This window comes from Rhododendron vialii, chromosome 10a, assembly GCF_030253575.1.
Source record: "Rhododendron vialii isolate Sample 1 chromosome 10a, ASM3025357v1".
Taxonomy (NCBI): domain Eukaryota; kingdom Viridiplantae; phylum Streptophyta; class Magnoliopsida; order Ericales; family Ericaceae; genus Rhododendron; species Rhododendron vialii.
Genome location: NC_080566.1, coordinates 28915203 through 28939600, shown reverse-complemented (window position 1 = coordinate 28939600; position 24398 = coordinate 28915203). Strand labels below are relative to the sequence as shown.

Sequence of the window (24398 nt, the reverse complement as noted above, 5' to 3'; positions counted from 1 at the left end):
TGTACACGGTTCAAGGACTTGGCCAATGCATTGCAAACTCAAAAGTAAAGTTGACTGGGCTGATCTATGTGTGCAGAAATTGAAGAAATCGACCTTCTCTGCTCTATCTTATAGCTTTTAAGGGTAAATGAAGACGTACGTGAAGTTTAGCATCAAATTGGGGATGTAGCTCAGATGGTAGAGCGCTCGCTTAGCATGCGAGAGGTACGGGATCGATACCCCGCATCTCCAACTTTCACTGTCACACTTTTATTATCCAAGTCCTTGTTTGGACTAGCAAAAAGCTAGTTTCAGCCGACCAGCATTTTCTGCCCTGAAAAAAAGAAGAAGAAGATTTTTAGGGAAAAAGAAAACTTCAAACATTTCTTTGATCCGAAAAACCAGCTAATTTTGGCTTGATTTTCTTAAACCCACCCCCACCCCCCCACACCCAATATATAAATATATATATATATATATATATATATATATATATATATATATATATATATCAAAAAGGGTAAAATGCTTGATTTTAAAGACTCCCCAAAGGGAGCCTAAGATCAAAATCCCATTTGCCTGTTTTCACTTTTCTCTGCTACTCCACATCTCATGAACTCTTCTTTCGAATGGGAGGGTAAAAGGTGTTAAGATCAATCACAATGGAGTCATGGAAGAGTCAGTAGGGGGTGGTCGTCATTGCAAGAAAATGATTCTACAATTTAAAATAAATTTTTTATGAAAGTATATATATATGCTCGCCCCCCCTAATATTTTGCTTACAAAAAATCAAATAGTAGTAACCTTTGAAATACAAGGATACGAAACATTAATTTTTAAAGGCTAAGGGTTAGTAAAATGTAACAAAACATAAAATAAAATAAATCAATCTGAAGTCATTTTGTTCATTTCAAATTCAGGAATTTCAAATCTTATATACCAAGAAACAGACTAGACCATCTTAATTCTTATGCTCGTTTGTGTGCTCTGTCTAGACTCTAGATCCACTTTAATGGTCAAAACCTAAGTTACATAATGCGGGTACGAGTGCAAGAGTACAAGCGTGAAAGCGTATTTCATAAATCTCCCAAACGATTACAATTCGTGAGCTCGAGGATTGAGAACACAAGCGCAGAACGATGATTGAGAGCGGGAACGAAGGCCATTTTGAGATAGGGCTTGTCAACAACATCAACCACACAAAAAATCACGTTGATTGAATATCAATTCCTATGATCTCCGAATTAGTTACATGGGAAAAAAAATTGCAACATCTAATCGGAGCCCATTTAACCCATTTATCTCACGATAGATATATGATTGATGCATTTGACGATTCAATCTACACAGCTGTGGTTGTGCTTCCCATTGATCCCATGCTTCCAAAACCCCAATCCTAAAATTTTTGAAATTTGAATTTAAAAAAACAATTGAGAGAGAGGGTGAAACATAAAAAAGGGGGAGTGAGAGAACATGGGGAAGGGGTGTGAATATGGAGAGAAGTAGAAGTTTTTAGTTTTGTTAGATAATAATTTTCCTATTATACTTTTTAGTTTATGTTTTAAATTTGATTTGTTTAACTTAGTTTTTCACAATTGTAAATTAATTTGAATTTATTTTATTTACACTTCAAATTTGGATTTATAACAGATATATGTCTTTCTGTGCATAAAAGGAAAACAATGCTAGTGTGCATCAAACACAAGGCAAAAAAAAAAACTAGTATATTTATTTATCACTAAGGATTTTGGCCGTTTGATACACGGGGTTGGAAAAAATGTGATTTTTTTACCATATATCGAATGGGCACAACTCGAAGTCATAACAAGTACTAAATGGTTTTCATCCTCTAAAATGAATAAAAAAAAACTCAAATGGATATATTGGGACAATTGGGTCTATTCTATGATTTGAGTTTTGAAGGAGGGTTTTAGATAATGAGTGGAGAGAGAGATATCGATTGGGCCTATTTCATGATTTTGGGTTTGGGAGAGGTTTTTAAGATAATGAGCGGGGAGCGAAAGATTTTTTTTTATCCATGGAGATAGAAATAGAAATGATAATTAGAAAATTTTCTTTATTAAGGGCGGGTGTGCAAAAGGAGGGGTTTTCATAGAATGCAGAGGATCTCAACCCATCCGAAAAGGTCTCCTCCCCTCCAAAGCGCCATAGGCAAAGTCTCACAGTCCCTCCATAGGGAGCGGGGGGGCTGCTGCCCGCTTGGGACAACAGCGTGCTGCTGTGCTCCGTTTGTGAGCCCACCCCGATTTCGCTCCAATGATCTGAAGCGTTCAATTTGTAGAGCTAGTCGAGTAGAATATCTATACAAAAAATCAGCTTAATTGAATATCATTAAGTGCCTGATCTGAGCCCATATAACTCTCGGTCCATGGATTATAATGGATTTGATCTAGTGTTTCGGATCCATTTTTTTCAAGATAAAAAGGTTTCGATTAGGCACTTAATGATATCTAATTAAGCTAAGTTTTTGCATAAATGTTTTACTTGACAAGGTCTACAAAGTGAACGCTTCAGATCATCGGAGCAAGACCGGGGTAGGCCTACAAACGGAGGGCGGCAGCCCCCCCCCCGCCCGCTTCTCCCTCAATACAAAACTCTCTCTTTCTCTCTCTCCATGTGGAGCCGTAAAGTTTCTGAAAGTTTCTAAGGCCCCGTTTCGGAAAGTAAAATAAGTACTAATTTTTAAGAAGATAATTTCAAGCTTAAAAATAATGTGTTTACGTAAATAATTTTTCTACCAATATGGATCTTGTTTAATAAATCTCATCAAGATCTTTAATACGGTGCAAAAATAATTAAAAAATTATTTTTTATTTACATTATTTTTTAATTTAAAAATATAAAATAAACTGCTTATTTTTTAAGAAGGTTTTTGGAACGGGACCTGATTCCCATCATCTGCTGTTTGATGTTTCCCAACACTCTTCAAACTTACCCATCAATTTATTAGGTTTCTTCAATTTCCGAAAAGTCAATATACAAGTCAATATACACGAATAATCATTTTTTTAATACACACGAATAATACTCTATATAATACTTTATACAGTATATATATATATAGAGTCCCCTTCTTATAAGGACTACTTTATTTTAATAAAATGCGGACCTCTATTTTCCGATCAAATTTTGATGATAACGGTTCAAAAAAAACTGCTCGGATGAAGCCCTTCCCGATCATTTTTTTTGCTGATTTCTGGCGGGGACCCTTAAAATCACGTTTTGCACACATTGAACGGTTCGGATTTTCAAAATTTGATCGGAAAATGAAAGTCCCGCATTTTAACAAAGTGAGGGATCCCTCACTTGATAATTTGTGTGTATATATATATATATATATATAGAGAGAGAGAGAGAGAGAGAGAGAGAGAGAGAGAGAGACGAATTATATACAGTCAGAGACAACCCTCGTCAACCCTTATCGATATCTTCCAAAGCAAGCAACTGCTAACAGTGAGTCCATTCTCTCTTTTTTGTTTTGCTACATCAACTGTTCTTGGATTATCTATCAATAAAATCCATTTGTATTTTAGTTCTCTACTTTCAGTTGTTGGTTTTATTTTGTTGATGAAAGATACTGCTTGAGTACTTTTTTTCCAAAATTCTCTTCTTGCAGTGATTTGTTTTGAAGTGGAATTTTGGGGTTCTAATTGACATTCTAGTTTACTTTTTTCATGGATGATATTTGATCACCCTGTTTCTGGTGTTGCAATTTTAGGGTTTGAATTGCCATTTATTATTAGTGTACTAAGGATCATCCCCTGTTTCTCCTTTTGCACTAATTGGTTTCAAGAGGAATTTTAATTTGCAGGGTTCTGAATTCTGATTAACGTTTTAGTTTTTACTTCGGTCATCGATGATCGTTGATTATCCTGTCTCTCTTGTTGCAGTGAATTGCTTTGAAGTGAAAGTTTAGGGTTCCAATTGTACATTGTTAGGGATTGGTTATTGACGAAGAGTATGGCATCTTCTCATGGTCATACGCAGTCAGAACCCGCGAAAATGGAACAGATAATCATTGAATTGTTCGCAAAAAGTAGGCAAATTATCCTTGAATCGAGGTGTCCCCACGTATCATCTCGTAATTATAGTGGAGAACAAGTGATATTGTCCCCCTCTTCGTCCTCATCATCGTCTTCTAGTGTTACAACAAGGGATAAATGGTTCAATTTAGCACTGAGGGATTGTCCAGCAGCTCTAGAGAACATTGATTTTTGGCGTGAAAGTTATCTTGAACCAATGGTGATTGACATTATTTTACTGCAAGGAAGAAGTGGTCTGGACCCAATGAGTAGTTCCCCTAGAAGGGGCATTGTAAGAAATTTGTCAGCAAAAGAGCAGTTTTCGAATATTTGGAATTCAGAAGTTAATGAATTCGGACATGAGGTGAAGACTGAAAAAATTATAGAGAGATGGGTAGTGCAGTATGAAAATGGAAAGAGTGGTAGAGATTGTACTTCTGGAAGCAAGAGGTCAACTGGTAATAGTTTGCCTACGTCTTATAAGAAATCAATACTGCTTTTAAGGCTATTGTATTATATGATTAGACTTTTGCCTGCTTATAAACTCTTTCGCAACCTTATTTCAACTGGTCAAATTCTCAAATTTAACCTAACTCATCGGGTGTCCTCTTTTGTTGAGCCATTCACCCGTCAAGAAGAGTCAGAGATGCAGAAGTTCGAGTTTGTGCCTGTGGAAACTTTTTGTGGTAGGCTTTGTCTCTCCGTGTCCTATTATTCTTCCCTCTCTGATGTGAATTCTGAACCGTCAACACCTACAACCCCACAGTTTATACAGGATTATGTTGGGAGTCCATTGGCATGCCCGTTAAAAAGGTTCCCATCCATTCCTCGATGTTCTCAGTCTTCCTCTCCCTTTGGAAGGCATCATAGCTGGAGTGATGATATTCACAGAGTGGCACCTCCTTCACCCACAAACTCCGATTCCCATGCTTCAGTTTCTAAACCAAGTTCCCATTGTATCCCTCCTACAAACTTGCTGCTTCATTTTCCGGATACCCCTCAGCTTCATGAAAACAGTAGCAATACCGATGTGTATTGGCCTTCTGTTTTTACACCCTCTCCATCCCAGTCGCCACCTGCCTATATTCCCAGTAGCCATGTATCTAAGGTTCTGTTGCAGTCTGAAAGTGCTCCAGTTAGCATACCTGAATCTAAGCTTGGTAGTGCTCCTTTGTCAAACATTTATCAAAATTTGCCTCCTTCGCCTCCTCTGAAGGTTACAAGGCCTGGTGCTTCCAAGACAGAGAAAAGTTCTGATCTGGCTCAGAACAGGTCAACAGTTGAGAAGGTATCTTAAGCTGGCTTATTGATATGGTGAGCTATGGATTTTCCTACCTTATTTCATTTTGATAGTGCTTTTTGTTCGTTGCTGTAGCTGCTTTCCTTCAGGAAAAATGAAAGTGGAAGCTGTTTTGGGCTGAAGTTATCATCCAACAGCCCATTGCGGAAATCAATTTCCAGAACCTCGAGTAGGTTGTCTTTCCAGGAGGATTTTGCTGATTCTGAGTTTTCTGGCCCCTTCGCTGTGGATGATGTTGACATGGTTGATAGAGGTAGCAGGTAATATTGGTGATATGTTGATTTGGTATTGGTTGTGATTTACCTGTCACATTCACTTCCATATGTTTCCTATGTTTTCGTAAATGTTCTCGTTTTCCCTACTCTAGTGATATTTTGCTTTTCTGCATGCATGCATGCTTGCGGCTATGAGGTTCTAACATACAACGTTTATACTACTTTCTGGATCAGCAAAGATTTTATTAGAAAAGAAAGCGCCACAAAAGAGCATATGCCATTCATTTTAAATTTCATTTTTCAGAAGTTATTTGACATATTTTATTTAGGCAAAAGTACATAAACACCCCCTCAACTATCACTTTTTTCTATGGACACCACCTCACATTTAAAATCGCCCATACAGACCCCCTCAACGATTGGAAACGAAAAAATGTTAACTCCATTAATGGAATGGAGGAAATGACTAAGATACCCTTTTTTATAAGGCAAAAATACATAAACACCCCCTCAACTATCGCTTTGTTCCACAGAGACCCCCTAACATTTATATTATACCCTTATCCTATCAGTCGTTCTAATCGTTTTTTTCGTTTTATACAATTTCTTTTTTCCTTACATCAATCATTTTAAAGAGAACCTTTTGTTTATAACCCTAAAATTGCATCATCACTTATTTCATCCATAAAAGATTAGATTCCACCAAAAATAGCGCAGAAATCGTGGCGCGACGGTGGCAAGTGCCGCAGTGGTTCTTTTACTGAGAAGAAATGAGAAGGGAAAAAGAGGAGGGAAAGGAGAGAGGTGTGGGAGAAGAGAAGTGGAGGAGAATGGTGGTGGCAGCCGGCGGCGGCTATGGCGGCTGTTGTGTTGCTTTTCCCATCTCCTTTTGGTAACTTGTTTGGGTTCTTTAGAGAGAGAGAGAAGAAGGTCGTCGGAGTGGGACGAAACCAGTGGTTAGTCGGTGAGGGTATAGAGAAAGAATAGTTTAGATGGAGAGGGAGAGATTACTTGTGATTGAGAGGGGAGAGGAGAGTACAGTCCTTTGAAGTTTTAATCCAATCATTGATTTTAATGGTTGAGATAGAGTGTCAAAAACTTTATGGGTGGAACCAGCCCCATATATATATATATATATATGTATGTATGTATGTATGTATGTATGTACCAAAGTTTCAGATCTGTTTGCTGGTTTTGGGTTTTGATTAGAGGCTGTTTGTAGAGGGGAGAAAAATAAGGGTTAGAGGGGGTGTATGTATGTAATGCAACAAGGGTATTTTTATCTGATTTATGGATGAGGGGGTTCATCACAAACGGTTTTGAGACGGAAGGGTGTCACTTGAGCAACGAAGGTTAGTTGAGGGGGTCTGTATGGGCGATTTTAAATGTGAGGGGGTCTCTGTTGGAAAAAGTGATAGTTGAGAGGGTGTTTATATACTTTTGCCTTTTATTTATTGATCTCTCGACTCTCATCATGCTGATCATTGCGTAAAAGAGTTAAAAAAACATCATGTGGTTTCACAATCTTGCCAATCCAAATTTTTGTCGATCTGCCTTCCTTTGTTGATCCACTATGCTTGTAGGAGTCAATTGGCATAAGAATTTGTTAGAAAACTGATAAAATGATGTGATAAGTATGTAAGCGGTGAAGTGAAGTCGACTACAAGCCCATTCAGTGATTTTTTTCCTCTCAAGAGTTTGTTTATTGTTTTGCATCTTTCGATCATTCCTGTTTTAGTCTTTGACAACATGGGGGCGGAGTTTCAATTCTTTGCTGTTTCCTTTGGAAGATTTTGTCTATATTCCATCATTTATGATCCGGAAATCAGCATTTGCTTTGAAGTACTGGATAGCATTTGAAATAGTAATATTGCCTAGAATTTACTGATTATAAATTCCTTTGGATAGCATTTGAAATAGTAATATTGTCTATATTCCATCATTTATGATCCGGAAATCAGCACATGTTCTTCTATATTTTCTTGCCTTGGGAATTTCTTCACATATAACTTCTTTCAGTGGTCAATTGGCCCCTATAGTTGATTGACCCAGTCGAAGAGTGAGATGTATCAGCTTTATAGCTTTTTTCCTCGATCACATCATTTGGCTGATTGAGTCTATGAGAAAAGGTCCAACTATGTAATGAGGTGGTGTAGCTCATTTGAAAGTAACAAGAAAAGCACTATACGCATTTTGATGCTACTCATCATTCTTGGAGTTTAGCTTGATAGTCACCTAAACTAGAAAGTTATGCTAGAATGGAAGAAAGACCTTTGTTCACCATGGGTTTTGTTATTGGCTTCAAACTCATTTTTGTTTATTGTTTGTTCTGAACAGATTTTCTGAGGATCTCTAGGTGTTGCAAACAGAAACTTAAAGGAGAGATATTTTTCGTTACAAGCAGTCATACGACTCATACGTAGCTTAGCAAATTAGATTTGGAATCTCATGGTGATTTGAGCTGTACATGTAGAATATGATGCTGCAACAGCTTGATTTTGCATTAGTGCTACGCATGATAATTCATGACTATAATGTTGGTTATGTTGGAGTAAGAATGCAGAATTTTGGGAGCTTTTGGGGTGGAGGTTTGAAATCCTTTGTCAACTTGGATAGCTTCGAATGGGGATGATGGGTATTCATAGTGGGTCAATAATGACTTGGGGTGTTTTCCATACGAGTTTCGGAGGGAGTAGCGCTTACTAAGTCAAAAGTTTGGTCCTAACATGCCACTTGGCGTTTAAGCCCAAAACTTCACGCAATTGCCGATCCTGGGGTGTAGCCAGACAGACTCACTACGGTGGCCAGTTTGAGGGTTGCCTGAAATGTGAATGACCATACCCACTAGCATGCTTCACTGGTTCCCTCTGTTTTGAGCCCTTACCTAGCAGGCTTGCTCTAGGCTCATCTGAAGCTGTTTCTTGCAATCCAATTGTCGTTTTAAAGCTTAAAGAGTCTGTTTTAAGCCCAACCGGTCAGTTAGGACCATTTGTTCAGGGTCAGCAGTGTTCCAAAAATCGGCCTGGATTGCTGCCTAGGCGCTAGGCGGTGCCCAACCGCCTCGACCAAGGGCCTAGGCATGGAATTAGGCGCCAGCGCGTATTAGTCAGCCGCTAGGCGGGATTGGTCGGCAACTATTCGGCAAGGCGGCTTGGCAGGATCAGGCGGTTAGGTGGATTAGTTGGCGGCTAGGCGGTGACTAAGTGGCTCGGTGGATTAATCGGAGAATTAGACGACTAGGCAAGATTAATTAGGATTAAATATGTGATTTTTGAAATTTAAGGGGTTTAGTTGTGGAGGTAATTTACTCCTATGGGTGTTGGAGGGATATGGAGAAGAAGATTGAGTAATTGACCGGTAGGTTCAATTTGGTTTTCAACTTTGAGCATTTAACTTTGTAATTGACTAGCTATTTGGCCCTACTTGGTTTCGTTTGGTTTGAACTATGAACAATGAACTTTGCATTGTGGATTGACTAGTTATTTGGTAGTACTTGCTACTTAGTTTTGATGTTTCTATATGGTATATATTAAAAAGTTCGATTTCAATGGATGATAGATGGATGAATGTTTAATGTCTAATGTTTTGTTGTACTTAAGTTGTTCTACTTATTCAAAACTTGGGGAGGGGGGGTGGAGAACATTTGAAAAAATAAAAAACGACTAATCTCTAGGCATCGATTAATCGGCCTAGCAACTTTTAGAACACTGTCAAAGTGAGAGTGGTATCCAATAACCCAGTAATGTCTCCAAAAATTTTCCATTCTTTTCCCACCTTCAATTCTTAACTGTCTCAAATGTTGATGATATGTAGAGTATTTTGGAAAATATTTGGTGATGGAAATGCGTATTTTCTCCAATGGTATGTAATTTCAAGTACACGTTGAGTATTTCACAATATCTTGTGTTAGTATATAACGTATGCACAATGTATTTAAAGAGCAATGCTACGGTGACCATGTATGAGTACCACATTTTGGGTACCATGTGAGGTGTTATCATTGCTTTAGTAAAATGTGTTCCACTACATGATAAATGTGCCACTACATGATAAATGGGGCATATTCTACCAATACAATAGTGACACATCACATGGTATCCAAAATGTGGTACTGGTCACCAAAGCATTAGTGGTATTTAAATGTTGAAGGGTGTCTCCGTACTCGTATCAAACATTATACTATATCTCCTTACTTCTACTGACCTCACCTATTTGTGTCTGACATGCATGTGACCCAGACACAACCCGACACAAAACGCTGCAGACACGTGTTGGACATGTCTAATTTGTTTTCATTTTTTTTTTTTGTATATTTTTAGTCTGACAATGCTAGGACACTTTAAGTACTCGTTAAAAGGTCAAAATTCAATGCCTAGAGTCAAGATTTTCTTGGTTGTTTAGTTCTTGAATACTTTATCCGTGACTCGTGGTTTGTATTTTCATAGTGTTACTCTACGTTACACGGATCCTCCATTTTGGGGGAAGTACCCGTGTCTACACGACATGATACGGGTACGGGTGTGGGATTCTCCCAAAAAAATCGGACTTGTTTGCAGGAGGAAGAGGATGAAGAACTAAGGAGCGGGGGGCACTGCTGTTTGCCCGCATCCGATCCCCAATTCTTGTTCACCGATACAAAAAAAAAAAAAAAAAACTTTCCATTAAATCAAATCCATTCTAAAAATTAGAAAACGTTCGCTTCCCTCTTTTTAATAAAAATACATGGTAGTCATGGAGCCAGGCACATAGAGATAGGGACATCCATCGGTAAGCCAATAATTACAATAATTGAATAAGAACATGGTGACTATTCAAAGACGAAACCCCTCGGCTGCTTAAGGGCTCTTGGAATTCCCTTTCAAGCTTTCTCGAGTCACCCTAACGTAACGGGGGAGATCTAAGGTGGATCATACATTTGAGAATTCCCTTCTTTTCAGTGCTTGTGACCCTGTAGTGTCCGCGTGTCTGTATCCATCTGTCCTTAGTCTCCTAATATCCTAGTAATTGGTGTTTATGATGTCTGGTGCTTGGACACATGCCTGTAGCCCATGTTGTATGTATGTGAGTCCATGTAACACAGCCTACCTCTCTGTGGTTATGTTATTTGTCGGATTACGACCTTTTTCTTCTTTTGAATTATGGGTCAGAACATGGATACTTTTGGGGGACTTAACTATCTTCAAAGATATAAAGTTCACTGATATGCTGCCCTAGTGTTTCCTATAATTCAAGAAATGAAAAAGGACTTGGCTTTCATTTTGTGAATTGATTTAATCGGCAAACCTTCCAAAAATTAAGGAATTTAAGCTTCATAAAGTACGTAGACATATGCTTTGTGTGTAAAGGGTTATATTATTTGCAAAGAAATGCAAGAAAGACCGGTCGCAATCTATTTGATGTTTTGGAAATAGGAAATGATCCAACACTAATGACTAGTTCTTGAGTCGTAAACGGTACCGTGACCCTGTTTGTTGTTTCTAATGCTAAAAACAAATAGAAATGGAGAAAATTGCCTGAAAAAGAAAAGAAAAGAAGCAATACGTGTGTACATATTCTGAGGATTGTGCTTCTCTTTCCAAAGATATATCTGTTTGATTACTGATGTGCATACTAGGAGCCTACAACGTTATAACAACAAATTTAACGTAGCTTTCTAACGATCCAAAACTTGAATAAGGAGATCCAACAAACATTTTCATCGTCATTTCAAGAGTGTTGAACCTTTTTTTGTCCAAATTATTGAATTCGAATAGGTTACCCTAAGTAAGTGATGGTTTTTGGCAATTGCAGTGTGGATCTCACTCTGTGAATTACTTCCATATGACTTTCTTATACTAAACCTGATAACTTAAATATGCAACGCAAACAATTTATCTATTCCTTTTCACTTACTTCACCTTAGTTTTATTATATGTGTTCTTTACCTGTAACTTCGCCTTAGTTTGAGTTTGTGATCTCCTTTTCCGTAATTTGGACCGTGTCAATGTAACTTGAATGGGAATCATTGTTCAGATGAATTTGATACTTTCTTCTTGTGCATGAGCAAACTTTGACTTGTGTTCTTTCTCCATCTATCAGACCTGCATCTTTTGATCAGAAAGGACATCCATGCGAGCCACTTGAGCCTGGAGGATTGTTTCAGGTCAGAAAAACCCAAGATGCTGCTGTTGCTGCTCTTTTTCACATGTTGAAGAGGGCCCCACCTCTCCGCCTTGACTTCTCCAGTTCTATTAACTCGCCGGAATCCTCTAGGCCTCTAACCTCAACTGAGCAAAATATAAAATCTGACCCGCCAAGGGTTCAATGTGTTGCTGCTGCTGTAAGTGTAGCATCTTCTGGGCATATTTTGCCCAAGACAACAGCCAATGCATTAGATGAGCTCAGGGGATATATGGATACGAAAGACTCGTTGGCTACGCAAGGCATGCGATCCATTATACTGACAAAATAACGATGCTGTAAGGCCGTGTTTGGATTGTGGATTTGTGGAGGGATTCAACGAGGGAAACTGAAATGATTTGAAAACCAGGGAATATAATTTAGCTACTTTGCTTTATTTCTTGTAATCGGCTACCTTATTGTTTGCTTGCCCTTTATAAATCTATGATCCACGCACAGCTTACGAGTCTTTCATCAAGGACTGGATTGACAGGATTTTAGTAGTATTGAGCACATGTTGGTACAAATGCTATTGAGATATGTACAGCATTTTGGTTTTGGAGTTTAGATTCATGCCACAGCTTAAACTACGGAATTCGGTCTCCTCTTTTTTGCTAAAATATCTTAGTGCACGTATATTTAGTGCATGTATATACGTATGTATTACACAGATATCTCTAGTTGTGTTTATTTATACGACCCAGGGTAAATGTTGGGTTGAGCTATATGACTTGTATGTATAAAGCACTCACTGTGTCCCGATTGTTCATTATTGTATATATACAACATATGGGAAAGGGTGTATGGATTCATTGTGATATATACTTGATCCATATTTTGTTCATAGCTCATCGGCGTAAGCTGAATATTCAATGTTGTATCACTTTGGTTGGCTCTCTCCCGGGGTATGACTCTTCAGCATTGCAAATTTGCAAATTGCTAAGGATTCTATTTCTGCCCCCCTTTTTGGTATTGCAACTGATGAACATTTTAGAGCATGATGATTTATTTGGGAAGAACTTCTGAGTGAGACATAGGACCCGTTGAGTTCTTAATAATAATTAGAATATTTTTCTGTAAGTTAATAGAACTTTATTTAGTAAATATCTAGTCAAATTTGAATTTATTTTTTTTTAGAACTTCGCCTGTACATTTTCGGATACTCCGGAAAAAGAAGAGAGAGGGACGACAATTCAAGGGAAGTTTACAGAATTAAAGGTGAGAACATTATTTTGCCATGTCAAATTTTCTCACTGGTAATGTTAGAAATAATCCAATAATAAGTTTGGTAGGAGGTGAAACAAGTCCCAACTATTCCAATGGATGTATCAATGACATCTTTTACTTACTAGAAACAACGGTGGGTGTTTTGCATTCAATTACAACGAGGTCGTTATTTTGTGCTCCTATGCTTATCCGCAGGACCGCAGCAATCTTCGCGGATATGCAGATAAGGTGTTCTACATGCTGCAGAATTCTGTTGAAATTATTCATCAATTTTACATATTTTAATTGTAATAAAAATTTCACAGATTTACGAGTTAAAATTATTTATTTAACAAAAATCTTAAAGCCTCATTCGGCCCAACTTTTTTTGTGACTTTTGGCTGTCTTTGGTTCTTAATTTTTATTATTGTGAACATAACTTGAACATGTGAGTTTTGTTCTTATTTGAATTTTTTTTCGTATTTGTTAATTTTGCGTCAAATTTTTGTGGGTTATTGAAGAATCGGAAAAATAATTTTTTTTTAATTTTTACCCAAATATTTTGAAAAATAATCACTTTCTAGGCCAAAAAGTATTTTTTTGGGCCAAAAGGTGACATTTTTTTTGCTAAAAATTACTGTCGGCTCAGATTAACAGGAGTCAAAATGAAATATAACCATAGATTGCCGGAAGCACTGCACTCTTGCACCACAAGGTTGCAAGTCATCAGTTACCGAGCTGCAATATCAAATATTGTTTGTTGTCGAAACAAACGGTTTAGATCGTAAGACTTGTTTCCCCTTAACGCGTTGTGACTTTGTAAATGGAATCTCCAACTTCCACCGCTCTCGCCGAGCCACTCACCGTCGGTGACTACAACTTGACCGAAAAGCTCGGCGGTGGGACGACGTCGACGGTGTGGAAGGCCAAGCACCGGAACACCAGCCAAGTGGTGGCGCTGAAGCAGGTCCGCCTCTCCAAACTCACTCGCCGCCTCAAAACTTCCTTGGACTGCGAGCTCAACTTCTTGTCCTCCGTCAACCACCCGAACATTGTTCGCCTTCTAGACGTCTTCCACGTTGGTCTCTCTGTCCCAAATTCTCGTCATTAATTGCTTACCCATTTAATTAATTATTTTAGAAATCGTTTCTGAAACTTACCCATTTGAACCCTAGGGGGTTTGCTTCCTCCTAAAGCTCTCATGTGCCATCAATCCCTTTGGGCCAGTCCACATGAAAGCATTTGCTCCGGCTTGGGGCCGCCATAGTTTGAAATATCGGGATACCTACCGATAGGTACCGAGTCCCGATACTGCCGGTATTGGGGTGTGAAGGAAAATCGCATACTTATCTTATCGGTGATTAGTAACGGCGGACATTACAGCCGGTATGAGTCAATACGTAACGATGGAATCGGTGATATGATGTGCAAAATTTTAAAGAATTCACACCTCCGGTCACTGATACCGCTAAGCACTGATACCGCTAAGCTAAACTAATATGCCCCGAAATCGTGACATCACATACGATACCATTATGGAGACCGATACCGATATTTCAAACTACAGGCCCACTGGTGGACGGTGGGTTTGTGGTCTCAGTATTAGTCGAGGTGCGCGTAAGCTGGCCCAGACACCTGAGTATTAAAACAAAAAAATTACTCATTTTGGTTCCTAGGGTGTCCGAGACATACCCATTTCCTTAATTTTGGTTTTCTAGGGTTTTTGTTAAGTTATTATTTTTAGTTTTATTTATGTGTCTAGCAGTCACTTAAACGGGGAGTTTCTAATTTTGTGGGTTGTTAGCTATTTTATGTCCTACATAGTTGGGGGTATTGGAGGTGTTGTTGATGGTTGTTATCTATTATGATTGATGTGTGTAAATACCAAGTATCCCTCATGGATATAGGAGCAAGTGAATATTTATCAAAGTCTTGTATGGTGAAGTACAGAGGTCCGGTTCTCCTCAATCGGAGCAATTCGGAGGTCTTCTCCCCTCCTCGAAGTGGGACTCTTCTCTACTCTCCTTTCATTCTGGTTTTTCTTTTGATACAAGAAAGTTCGTTTCTGTATCTGAGACGTAGCATTTGATTAATTGTAATTCTGGGGTTTCTTCTCTTCGGAGTGAAGTGATCAGTTACTTTGAGTCAATTTGGAAACTTCTCTGCTTTGATTCTGCCATGCGTATTCCCATCTGAATTAGGAAGTTCATTCCAACATCATCTTTCCTATCAAAGTGATTTGCGTGTCTGCGAACTCTCCACTCCTGTTGCTCTTCTTCATTTACTTCTACTCTGTTACTAGTCCTTAAGGTGAAAACCTACCCCACCACAATCAGGCACGTTCCGATTGCTGTTTATATATATATATAGAGGAATTTTCAAGTGAGGGATCCCTTATTTTGTTAAAATGAGGGACTTTCATTTCCCGATCAAATTTTGAAAATCCGAACCGTTCAGTGTGTGCAGAACGTAATTTTAAGGGTTCCCGCGAGAAATCAGCAAAAAAAATGACCGGGAAGGGCGTCATCCGAGCAGTTTTTTTTGAACCATTCAATGAAAACTGCTCGGATGAAGCCCTTCCCGATCATTTTTTTGGCTGATTTCTCACGGGGACCCTTAAAATCACGTTCTGATCACTTTGAGCGGCTCGGATCATCGAAATTCAATCGGGAAGGGGAGTCCCTCATTTTATTAAAATGAGGGATCCCTCACCGGAACCTAACTCTATATATATATATATATATATATATATATATATATATATATATATATATATATATATAATTTAAAAAGATTGGAAAAGGTGGGATTAAGGATGGGATAGAGGGACATTTGGGTTTCCAGTTATTTTTCATTTAAGGGTGTTTAGTGTTTAGTGAACTCCCTCCATTACATGTAAAGCTGCTACTGGAGCATAGCCACTTTTTGTCGACTTCAACCAACAAACAACACCAATATAAGCAGTATGTCTCAAGGCAGATGACAAGCGCTGGTACACTCGTGTGCTCTATTTTCTTTCTGCATGGGAAGGCCAATGTCTGGATTTCTTGGTTTAGCTGAGGTGACGATGCAAAGATGTTTGTGTTGCTGCTCCCTAGAATCCCATATTGAAAGGAATAGCTGCAATATGGCTGCAAACTGTATTCCTCTTGAACAAATTAAAGTGCTTTGTTTATGTATTATTCTGTCTTCTGGTGCGTTTAGACCGTAGATACTTGGTATCTTTTACTACATTACCATGGAAGGCATTAGTTTGTTCCAAGCATTCAGAGTGCAGAAAATGCTCTCTCTTTTCGGGGAACAAAAGTAAATTGAAGGTGCATGCTACTTTAAGAAATGAAGATGCATTTCACACGGGGATTGATAGAAGTTCAGATTGGTAACGAGTTTTAAATTGAAATTTGGCTGGACCCAAATGAAACTCCAATTAAAAGCAAGCTCCCTCAAGCCTGTTTGTCACCAACCCCCTTAATCTGGTACCTGCCCTTTTTCTTCTCAGACTGAAGATTGTGTCTTCTTGGTCTTGGAGTTTTGTGCCGGGGGAACTCTATCTTCTTACATTCACCTACATGGAAGAGTTCAAGAACAAAATGCCAGAGAATTTATGCAACAGCTTGGTAATTATTCACTGCAGTCTTGTTACCACTAATATTTTTATCATTGCCATTTTCTTCCTGTTTGAAATTGAATATTGCAAGTGGCATCGGTCCCCTTATTGCAGGAGCTGGTTTGAAGGTGCTTAACTCCCATCATGTCGTTCACCGAGATTTGAAACCAGAGGTATGTGATATTTGTATGCTTATCCACTCCTAGAGATACTATTCCTTTGTTGGTCTCTCTCTCTCTCTGCATGACGGCATCAGTGGTTGTGCTGCTATGTAATTCTAGAGTGTGACAACCTTTCCAGCTCTCATTCTATTTTTTCTGAACGGCGGATTTTTTTAATTATTAATCTTTGAATGATACCAAGATCAAAGGGAGCAAGGAGAAAGGCAACAAGTACCCATTCGAAACCCAGGCCCTTAATTGGCAAGATGCCAACCAAGGGACAAAGTGCAGCACCTAAGAGGCCTAAAAGCCCCCAGATAAAACAATAAAAGCAAATGGGGCGTATCCCAAACACCAAAGATGTAGCCGCCGCGAAACACCAAAACCGCCGTAGGAATGGTTCTCCTATTTAATACTTACTGTATAGTACGTGTTGAAGCATCTTACTCAAAACCAAGTTGCAATGATATACGGGAGCGGGACAAGCTTTAACAAGCTCCTCCACGTGTGATCCCCAACTCGCATGTGGAGAGGTAAACACATGATCCATAATATGAAGATTACAAAGCAACGCACACATACTTTACAAACGAAGAGGGAATCATTAGTATGAACTAGATAGTAGAGAGCCTTGCCAAAAGCCTTTGAAACCTAGCTATGTTACTATGTTGAAGCATCCAACTCAAAACCAATTGACGATAAATGGAGTGGCATACACTAGTTTTGGACCTAATAATTATTAACCTATTTAGGATAAGCTCTAAACAATAGGATTTGGGGTGTCATGCAAATAGTAGACATAAATGGCTCTATGCTGAGAGAGCAAGAAACCTTAGTTTCACTCATTTTACTTGTTAAAGCATCCACCGTAAAAATTATTAGCGGTGAATAGAAATGCCCACAATACTTATCAAAAATAAAAAAGATGCCCACAATCGAACATATAGTAATCCTGAGTTAGTTATCAATATTGGGCAAGGTCTAATACTCCCCCTTATGGGTGAAGCTCACTTGCACATGGAGAGGTAAACAAATGATGCATAACTTCCAAGTCTGCCGTAACATATGGGTTACAACAAAACAAAGTGACCTCGTTTTGCAAACAAAAGGGGAATCACTTGCTATGAAATGGAGAGTCTTGTCCATGCCCTCCAAAGGCCTGGCTCTTATATCATGTTAAATCATCTAACTCCAAATCAATGGGCATTGTTGTTGCCAAATTTTTGTTTTTTATATTTTATTTACATACTTTGTTGTGGGAAGAAAATGCATTCCATCACTTAATTCCTCAATGATGCTGACATTGATCATATTATTCATATTGACCTCAATTCCTATTTTTTAGTGTTGTGTACTTTTGAGTGAGCTCAGACTTGCTAATGTTAATGCCCTTGTTAAAGCAGAATGTCCTGCTTTCAAGCCCTCAGAGTGATGCAGTGCTTAAAATTGCTGATTTTGGTCTCTCCCGGTAATAAATGGCTGAGGAAACTCGAAAGTAGTGACTTCAAATATTGGAAATTTGGTTGCTAATGTAAAAAGTTATCTAATGGTTCCAAATATAATTTGGGAACAGAATGATGCTTCCAAATGACCACGTTGAGACAGTTTGCGGGTCTCCGCTATACATGGCTCCGGAAGTCCTCCAGTTTCAAGAGTATGATGATAAGGTAGAAGTTTTCAATTCTGTTGATCGGTTAGAATGCATGAAACTTAAATCAGCCTTATTTTAGGTTGACATGTGGAGCATTGGTGTGATTCTTTTTGAACTTCTGCACGGCTACCCACCCTTTTGTGGTAGAACGAATGTTCAGGTAGCATCTTTATCTTATACTCGAAGTATTCCTCAAATATAGCATTTCCAGTTTCCTCTGAAAGCAATTTCTATTCCAGCTTCTGCGGAATATCCAGTCATGTACGTGCCTTCCATTTTCGAAGCTCATCCTTCCAGGGTTGCACCCTGATTGTGTTGACATGTGTTCGAGACTATTGTCTATCAAGCCAGGTTTAGAAATTCTTTATCTCCCATAAACCGATATATATTCCCATGTTCTTCCACATTTTGATGTCAAAGGTGACAATTCTCTCCATCTTGGCAGAAAACCGTTTGTCTTTTGATGAGTTTTATCGGCATGAGTTCTTAAGAGTGAGAGGGCCCAGCGGTCAAGGCTATTCATGAAGAACCCAAATCCTCCAACTTATGCAGAAATGGTGATTGCGTGGATGTTGAACTCGCGAAAACTTCTTTTGCAAGATCGATTTTCAAGTATCAAAATTCATTCACTTCCATGTTCTTCGGTATAATCACCGTTTCTCTGTGCTAAGCCATTATAATAAGATTGAATGAAGTGGTCGCAGATCTTTCCCTACTGCTTATAGTTATTGATATGGACTAATGTTTACTTCTTATCTTCATCTAAGTACTGAGAGGTTAGAGCTTCTGGTGGATCAATCGCCATAGGTGGCTGGATTGGTGTTTTTGTTGGCATTTCTTCCGTGATCGAGCAGTGCCGAAATTCCTAGAACTGTTGAAATCGATCTGACGGATTCTTAATTGATCAAACTCTGCTGGGTTATGTCAGGAAGCTAGATGACAGCCAAAAAATCGGAGTCCATTGTCATTTGGGTTGCCATGCTTCTCCCTGTTTCTGTGAAGAGGAATTGCTTTCAAGCTTTGTATGATTTAATTTCATGTGAAAATCGGTATAACCACGATGATTGATCTCGTGGTATTTCTTAATCTGAGTATCTCAGGCACAATCCTGCAGCTGCTCCATTCTTTTCCTTGGTGGGTGTGCAGAAAAGGCTGAAACTAATGGTACTGGTTTTCTTTGTTTATATGTCACGACATTCTTTCAGTAAAGAATGTCGAGATGGCAATTACAGAAAGCAAGTGACACTGGTTTACTCACTTAAGTGCAATGGTCTCGGCGACATACTGGTTTATCTGGAATGAAGGGTTACCCAGTTATCAAATTATCATGACTTTGACACATTGAGCCATGGTCTTGCGATGGGGTCATCAGTTTGCTGAATATGAAGTTGCACATTTGTTAGACGGATCATTTAATGGCATTTTGGTATTCCTGGATGACATTGGACATGTTTTCAATTAGGTGATTCTGAGCTTGTTAATAATCTGTTTTGCTCTTTTTATCCTTCAATAACTTTGTTTCGCTTCTTTTCTTTTCTACTCCCTCTATCCTAAATTGGATGACAATTTTTGATATTTGTGCCAATTTCAATTCCTTATATCTTTCGATATGAATCTCAAAAAATATGCAATATGGATCTTGTTTGAAAATTCTCGATTAGTTCTATCAGACGAAGTTTTCAAACTCATAAAAAACATTATAGATTGAAAGATATAAGCAATGAAAAATGGCACAAATTTCAAAAATTGTCATCCTTTTTTGGGATGGAGGGAGTACATTTTTTTCCCGTTTCTTTAGTTCAATTATTTTGTTGTAAATCTGACTTTGTCTGTTCTTTTTTTTTATAGTTTGTGCATGCAAGATGACATTCTTGCTAGGGTTCTGCTCAGTAATGGAAATTATTAGATGTTATTCTTTGGCATGTCATATATTTTAGGTTTCACAAATTGAATTATCTGAGTTTACTTGATCACTTGGGCATCGATGTTGTATGTCTAAAGATATTTGGAATTGAATGGTATCCAAAGCAAATTGATAATCAACAAATCATAAAACCATGTACCGAACTTTGGTTGCACACTGAACAGCATGTAAAAAAGGACGCTGAACAAGTTGATGAAACACATGACATTTACCCCATTCGGTTCAGTCTATGACAAGTGGTTTATGGTACAACTTAAATGGACTCGGGGTGTTGCGTATGGATGTATGTTGGATTCAAATCATTGTCATGTCAAGAACGTGAAAATAGTGTCTTAGCTTTGGATTCATAACTCTTAGTGTTGGATTCATCAATGTTTCATGCTCAGGGCACAGGGAAACTACAATTCATATTGATATGCTTATTTTTCTAGGAAAATTTGTGTTTGCTATAATAGACTGTTTCAAGCATGATAGGCAAGTCTTGGGCATATTTTAGTAGTACTCTTGAATATTATTTGTGTTTCTTAGGTGAATATCCAACGAAAATTGTCTGACATAGATTTCAAATTCTTGTCCAAGTGCGGGAGTGCTTATTAGAGTGCATAATCATTACACTTGCCAAATTTGAACTTTCAAAAATGCCCTTCAATTTTAAGGGTTTGTTTGGAACTTAGGGAAAAGAAACAAAATGAAAGGAAATTAAGGAAAATAAGTTTTCCTTGTTTGGTTTGATAGGAAACAGAGAAGAAAGAAACAAAACGAAAGGAAATTAAGGAAAATAATTTTTCCTTGTTTGGTTTGATAGGAAACAGAGAAGAAAATAACAAAATAAAGAAACCCTTACCCAGATGTTGATTACCAAGATGTTTGTTAATCATCTTGGGTCAGTTCTTGGTAGCCTGATCTCTAGATTTCAGAATGGTTTTGTGCCTTCGCGCGCCATTTCAGATAATATTGTGATTTCTCATGAGACTTTGGAGTTCATCCGGAAGAAAAGGAGTGGCAAGAAGTTTTTTGCGTTGAAGTTGGATATGGATAAAGTGTATGACAGAGTTAGCTGGGATTTCTTGCTCAATATGGTTCGGGTTATGGGTTTTAGTCAAAGGTGGGAAAATTGGATCAGATCAGGCAATGATTTACCACGGTCTCCTTCTCTGTTGTGGTTATTGCCATTGGGAATAGATCAAGGTCGTTTGTACTGACTTGTGGGATTCATCAGGGAGATCTTCTTTCGCCATATTTATTTATCCTGGTAGCTCAAGCACTTTCAGATGGTCTAGCAGAGTTTGCCTCCAATAAGGTGTGCAGGAGAGTTGCTGTAAGTCCTCGTTCTCCTTGCATTTCACATCTTTTGTTTGCGGACGACTGTTTTATCTTTATGGAAAATGGTATGGATCATGCTTGGTGTCTTAAACTGCTTCTTGATATTTATTGTGACCAGGCGGGTCAGAAAATCAAATTTGTTAAGTCTAAGTTATTTGTGAGTCCTAATATGCAGATAAGGGATGTGGAATGGTTACAACGTATTTTCGGTGTCAAATGTGTTGATAAACCTGGTATTTACTTGGGGGCTAATTTAGATTTTACTTGTCAGAAAGGGAGTCTTTTTTCTCGTGTGATGGATCGGATTCAAGTTAAGTAATTGGAAGGCTCCTTTGTTACCTTTTGCGGCTAGATTGGTTTTGGCTAAGCATGTTATGCTGACCATACCCATTTATTTGCTTTTGGTGCTTCGAGCTCCTGTGTATTTTAAATAAGGTTAAAAGTGTTGTTACTCAGTTTTTTGTGGCATGGTGAGAAGGACAAGGGTTTCGTATAGCGGAAATGGAATATTTGCTGTCTGCCTAAGAGTAAGAGTGGGTTAGGTTTGCGAGATTTAGCTTGTTTGAATCGGCGTTGCTCGCTAAGATGGCTTGGAGGATTTTTAAAAATCCTGATTCATTGCTTTCATCAGTTTTGCTGGAAAATATTGTTCTTGGAATGAGTTTTTGGATGGTAAAGCTGTTTCTAATTCGTCATGGGGCTGGAGAAGCATTCTATGGGGAGAGAAGCTGTTAAGAGAAGGATTAAAATGGAGAGTGGATAGTGGGACTAAGATAGATATCTTCAAGGCGGAATGGATCCCTAAACTCCAGAATCCTTATGCTGGAAGGGATATGTCTCAGCATTTTAGTAGTTTTAAAGTGGCAGATTTGTTTGATCAGAGTTCTAGGGAGTGGCGAGCTCCTTTGATTTCTATGTTTTGTCTGAGAGAGGTAGCTCAGAAAATTCTGGAGTGTATGTACCAGTTTCTACTATTGAGGATGAGGTTACTTGGGAGCACACTAAAAATGGCATTTTTTCAGTCAAGTCGGCATATTTGTTTCAATTTTCGAGAACTCATGGTCAAGCTTTTGAGGAGGCTAAGAGTTTGTTTGGGCCATGGGGGAAAGTTTGGGGTCTGGGTTTGCCGCCAAAGTTTTAGTTTTTCATCTGGAAGGTTTTGCATAGAATTTTGGCTGTCAAGGATGCTTTGCTTAGAAGGAATATTAGTGTTGATCCGTGTTGTCCATCGTGCGATCAAAACTTGGAGATGATTGAGCATTTGTTTCTCCAGTGCTGGTTTGCTAAGAGGTTGTGGAGGGCATCACACTTGGGTTTTAACTTTGATGTGGAAATGCCAGTCTCGTTTGGGGTTTGGTTTGATGGGTGGATATTGATGGTGCCTCTTAAGTAGTTGATTTGGGATTCGGTTTTTACATTGTGGTGTATTTGGTGGTGCGTAATGATGCCTTATTTCAAAGTGCTAATTGGGAATCGGTTAATGTTTTCGATAATGCGTTGACCTGTTTTTCAGGTCACAGGAATTTATACAGGTCGGTTAAGAAGAAGTGTGGGTTTCAAGATGTTCTTGAACCCGGAGCTGGCCATGGGTCTGTCATAAGGAGTCCCAATTTGCAGTCTGTGTTCAAATTTGCAGTTTGTGTTCAAAGGTGGAGAAATGGAGGTGCTGGGCTTTAAGTTTTTTCTCACGTATGGGGCTTGGCATGCTAGTTCGGGTTGTGGGGTAATGGCTTGGGTTCAGGTGGATGAGGGTGGTCAAGAGGTGGCGCATCATGTAGCTAAATGTAATTCTTCTTCTGTGGTATTGGTAGAGATCGGACCTACTCACCTTGCTTGTAGACCAGCCTCGATCTCTTGATGAACTCTCGGCTGAGGCTGGTTTATTGGTGCTGGAGTGGGCATTACAGTGCGGTTTTTTGGAAGTTTGCATCCGTGCTGATTTTTGTGGCTTTTGTGAAGGGGCTTTTTGGGCCCGAAGAAGCTGACTGTTATTTGCAATCTGCTCTTATGGACTTTTGTTCTTCATGTACTTGTTTTAATGTTGTAAAAGTAGTTAAGGTGGATAGAAATGTGGTTAAGCCTGCTCACGTAAAAGGCCAGGGCAGTTATGTTGGAGGAAAATGATATTGGCACTCCAAAAATTGATTCTGACATTCCGAAATCAGTATAATTCCAAAGCACTTTCTTTTATTTTTTGGAGTGTTTGCATCAATTTTTGGAGTGTCAATGGCTTTGTTCGGTTAATCTTTTAGTTTTAGTTTAGTTTTTAATCATTACCTTATTTTTTTTCTCTAATCAATACCTTATTTTTTCAATTATTACTTTCTCATTTGTCTTTATCTCTTTCCAATCATTATCCATATCTTCAATCATTACTTTATTTCTCTCTCTATTCATTACCAAAACTAAACTAAATTAAACTCTCAACCAAACAAAGCCTAATCATTTTCCTATGTTGGACTGGTAGCTTTGTTTAATGAATTAAGTCGTTCCACTTTTTGTTAAAATTCCTTTTTTTTGGTCCAAAAAGAAGGCGGGTTCCAGATATCTGGACCTTCCTTTTTTTCAAAAATGGAAGACCGAAACGACGTCGTGTTGATCTCCAAACCACACAGCCTCCTAGGTAAAATGACAATACTGCCCTTGCCCCATTTTTATCCCTTAGGGCTTCCACTGTACGGCACAACACCTTCTCATCTCATCTCATCTCATCTCATCTCCATCTGCGCAGCCCTCCTTCTTCCCCTTTTCCAGAGGTCGCCGTCCCTCACCCATAAACTTCTTGTGCTGAAGATACCAACACTTCTCATCCCAAAGGTAATTCCGTAAA

General features: G+C 38.6%; 2 protein-coding genes across 9 annotated transcripts; both read left to right on the top strand.

Annotated features, from left to right (window-relative positions):
* The first annotated feature begins 3342 nt into the window (after positions 1-3342).
* LOC131303427 (autophagy-related protein 13b-like) lies at positions 3343-12170 on the top strand. The gene is made up of 4 exons (XM_058330292.1): positions 3343-3453; positions 3891-5310; positions 5398-5582; positions 11616-12170. The coding sequence occupies exons 2-4, from the start codon at positions 3961-3963 to the stop codon at positions 11986-11988; spliced, it is 1908 nt and encodes a 635-aa protein (XP_058186275.1). The 5' UTR covers positions 3343-3453; positions 3891-3960; the 3' UTR covers positions 11989-12170.
* A 1425-nt stretch (positions 12171-13595) lies between these two features.
* Positions 13596-23867, top strand: LOC131303425 (serine/threonine-protein kinase ATG1t). Of its 8 annotated transcripts, none has more exons than XR_009192046.1 (10): positions 13596-13980; positions 16402-16519; positions 16624-16682; positions 18074-18138; positions 18244-18337; positions 18401-18481; positions 18561-18672; positions 18767-18965; positions 19089-19783; positions 21051-23867. XR_009192046.1 is itself a non-coding variant. In XM_058330291.1 (8 exons), exons 1-8 carry the CDS (start codon positions 13726-13728, stop codon positions 18844-18846), a joined length of 864 nt encoding a protein of 287 aa, XP_058186274.1. In that variant the 5' UTR covers positions 13596-13725; the 3' UTR covers positions 18847-20467. The 8 variants fall into 8 exon arrangements, 1 of the variants encoding a protein (XP_058186274.1); XR_009192043.1 differs by having other exon boundaries at positions 18767-19783; positions 21051-21545; positions 23082-23867; XR_009192042.1 differs by having other exon boundaries at positions 18767-19783; positions 21051-21563; positions 23082-23867.
* Positions 23868-24398: the final 531 nt, after the last annotated feature.

Coding starts and splice junctions, on each gene's coding strand:
- LOC131303427 (XM_058330292.1), top strand. CDS start 3,961: ATGGCATCTTCTCATGGTCATACGCAGTCAGAACCCGCGAAAATGGAA. Junction 5,311..5,397: donor ACAGGTCAACAGTTGAGAAG/GTATCTTAAGCT, acceptor TCGTTGCTGTAG/CTGCTTTCCTTCAGGAAAAA. Junction 5,583..11,615: donor ATGGTTGATAGAGGTAGCAG/GTAATATTGGTG, acceptor TCCATCTATCAG/ACCTGCATCTTTTGATCAGA.
- LOC131303425 (XM_058330291.1), top strand. CDS start 13,726: ATGGAATCTCCAACTTCCACCGCTCTCGCCGAGCCACTCACCGTCGGT. Junction 18,338..18,400: donor TTCAAGAGTATGATGATAAG/GTAGAAGTTTTC, acceptor GCCTTATTTTAG/GTTGACATGTGGAGCATTGG. Junction 18,482..18,560: donor GTGGTAGAACGAATGTTCAG/GTAGCATCTTTA, acceptor TTTCTATTCCAG/CTTCTGCGGAATATCCAGTC.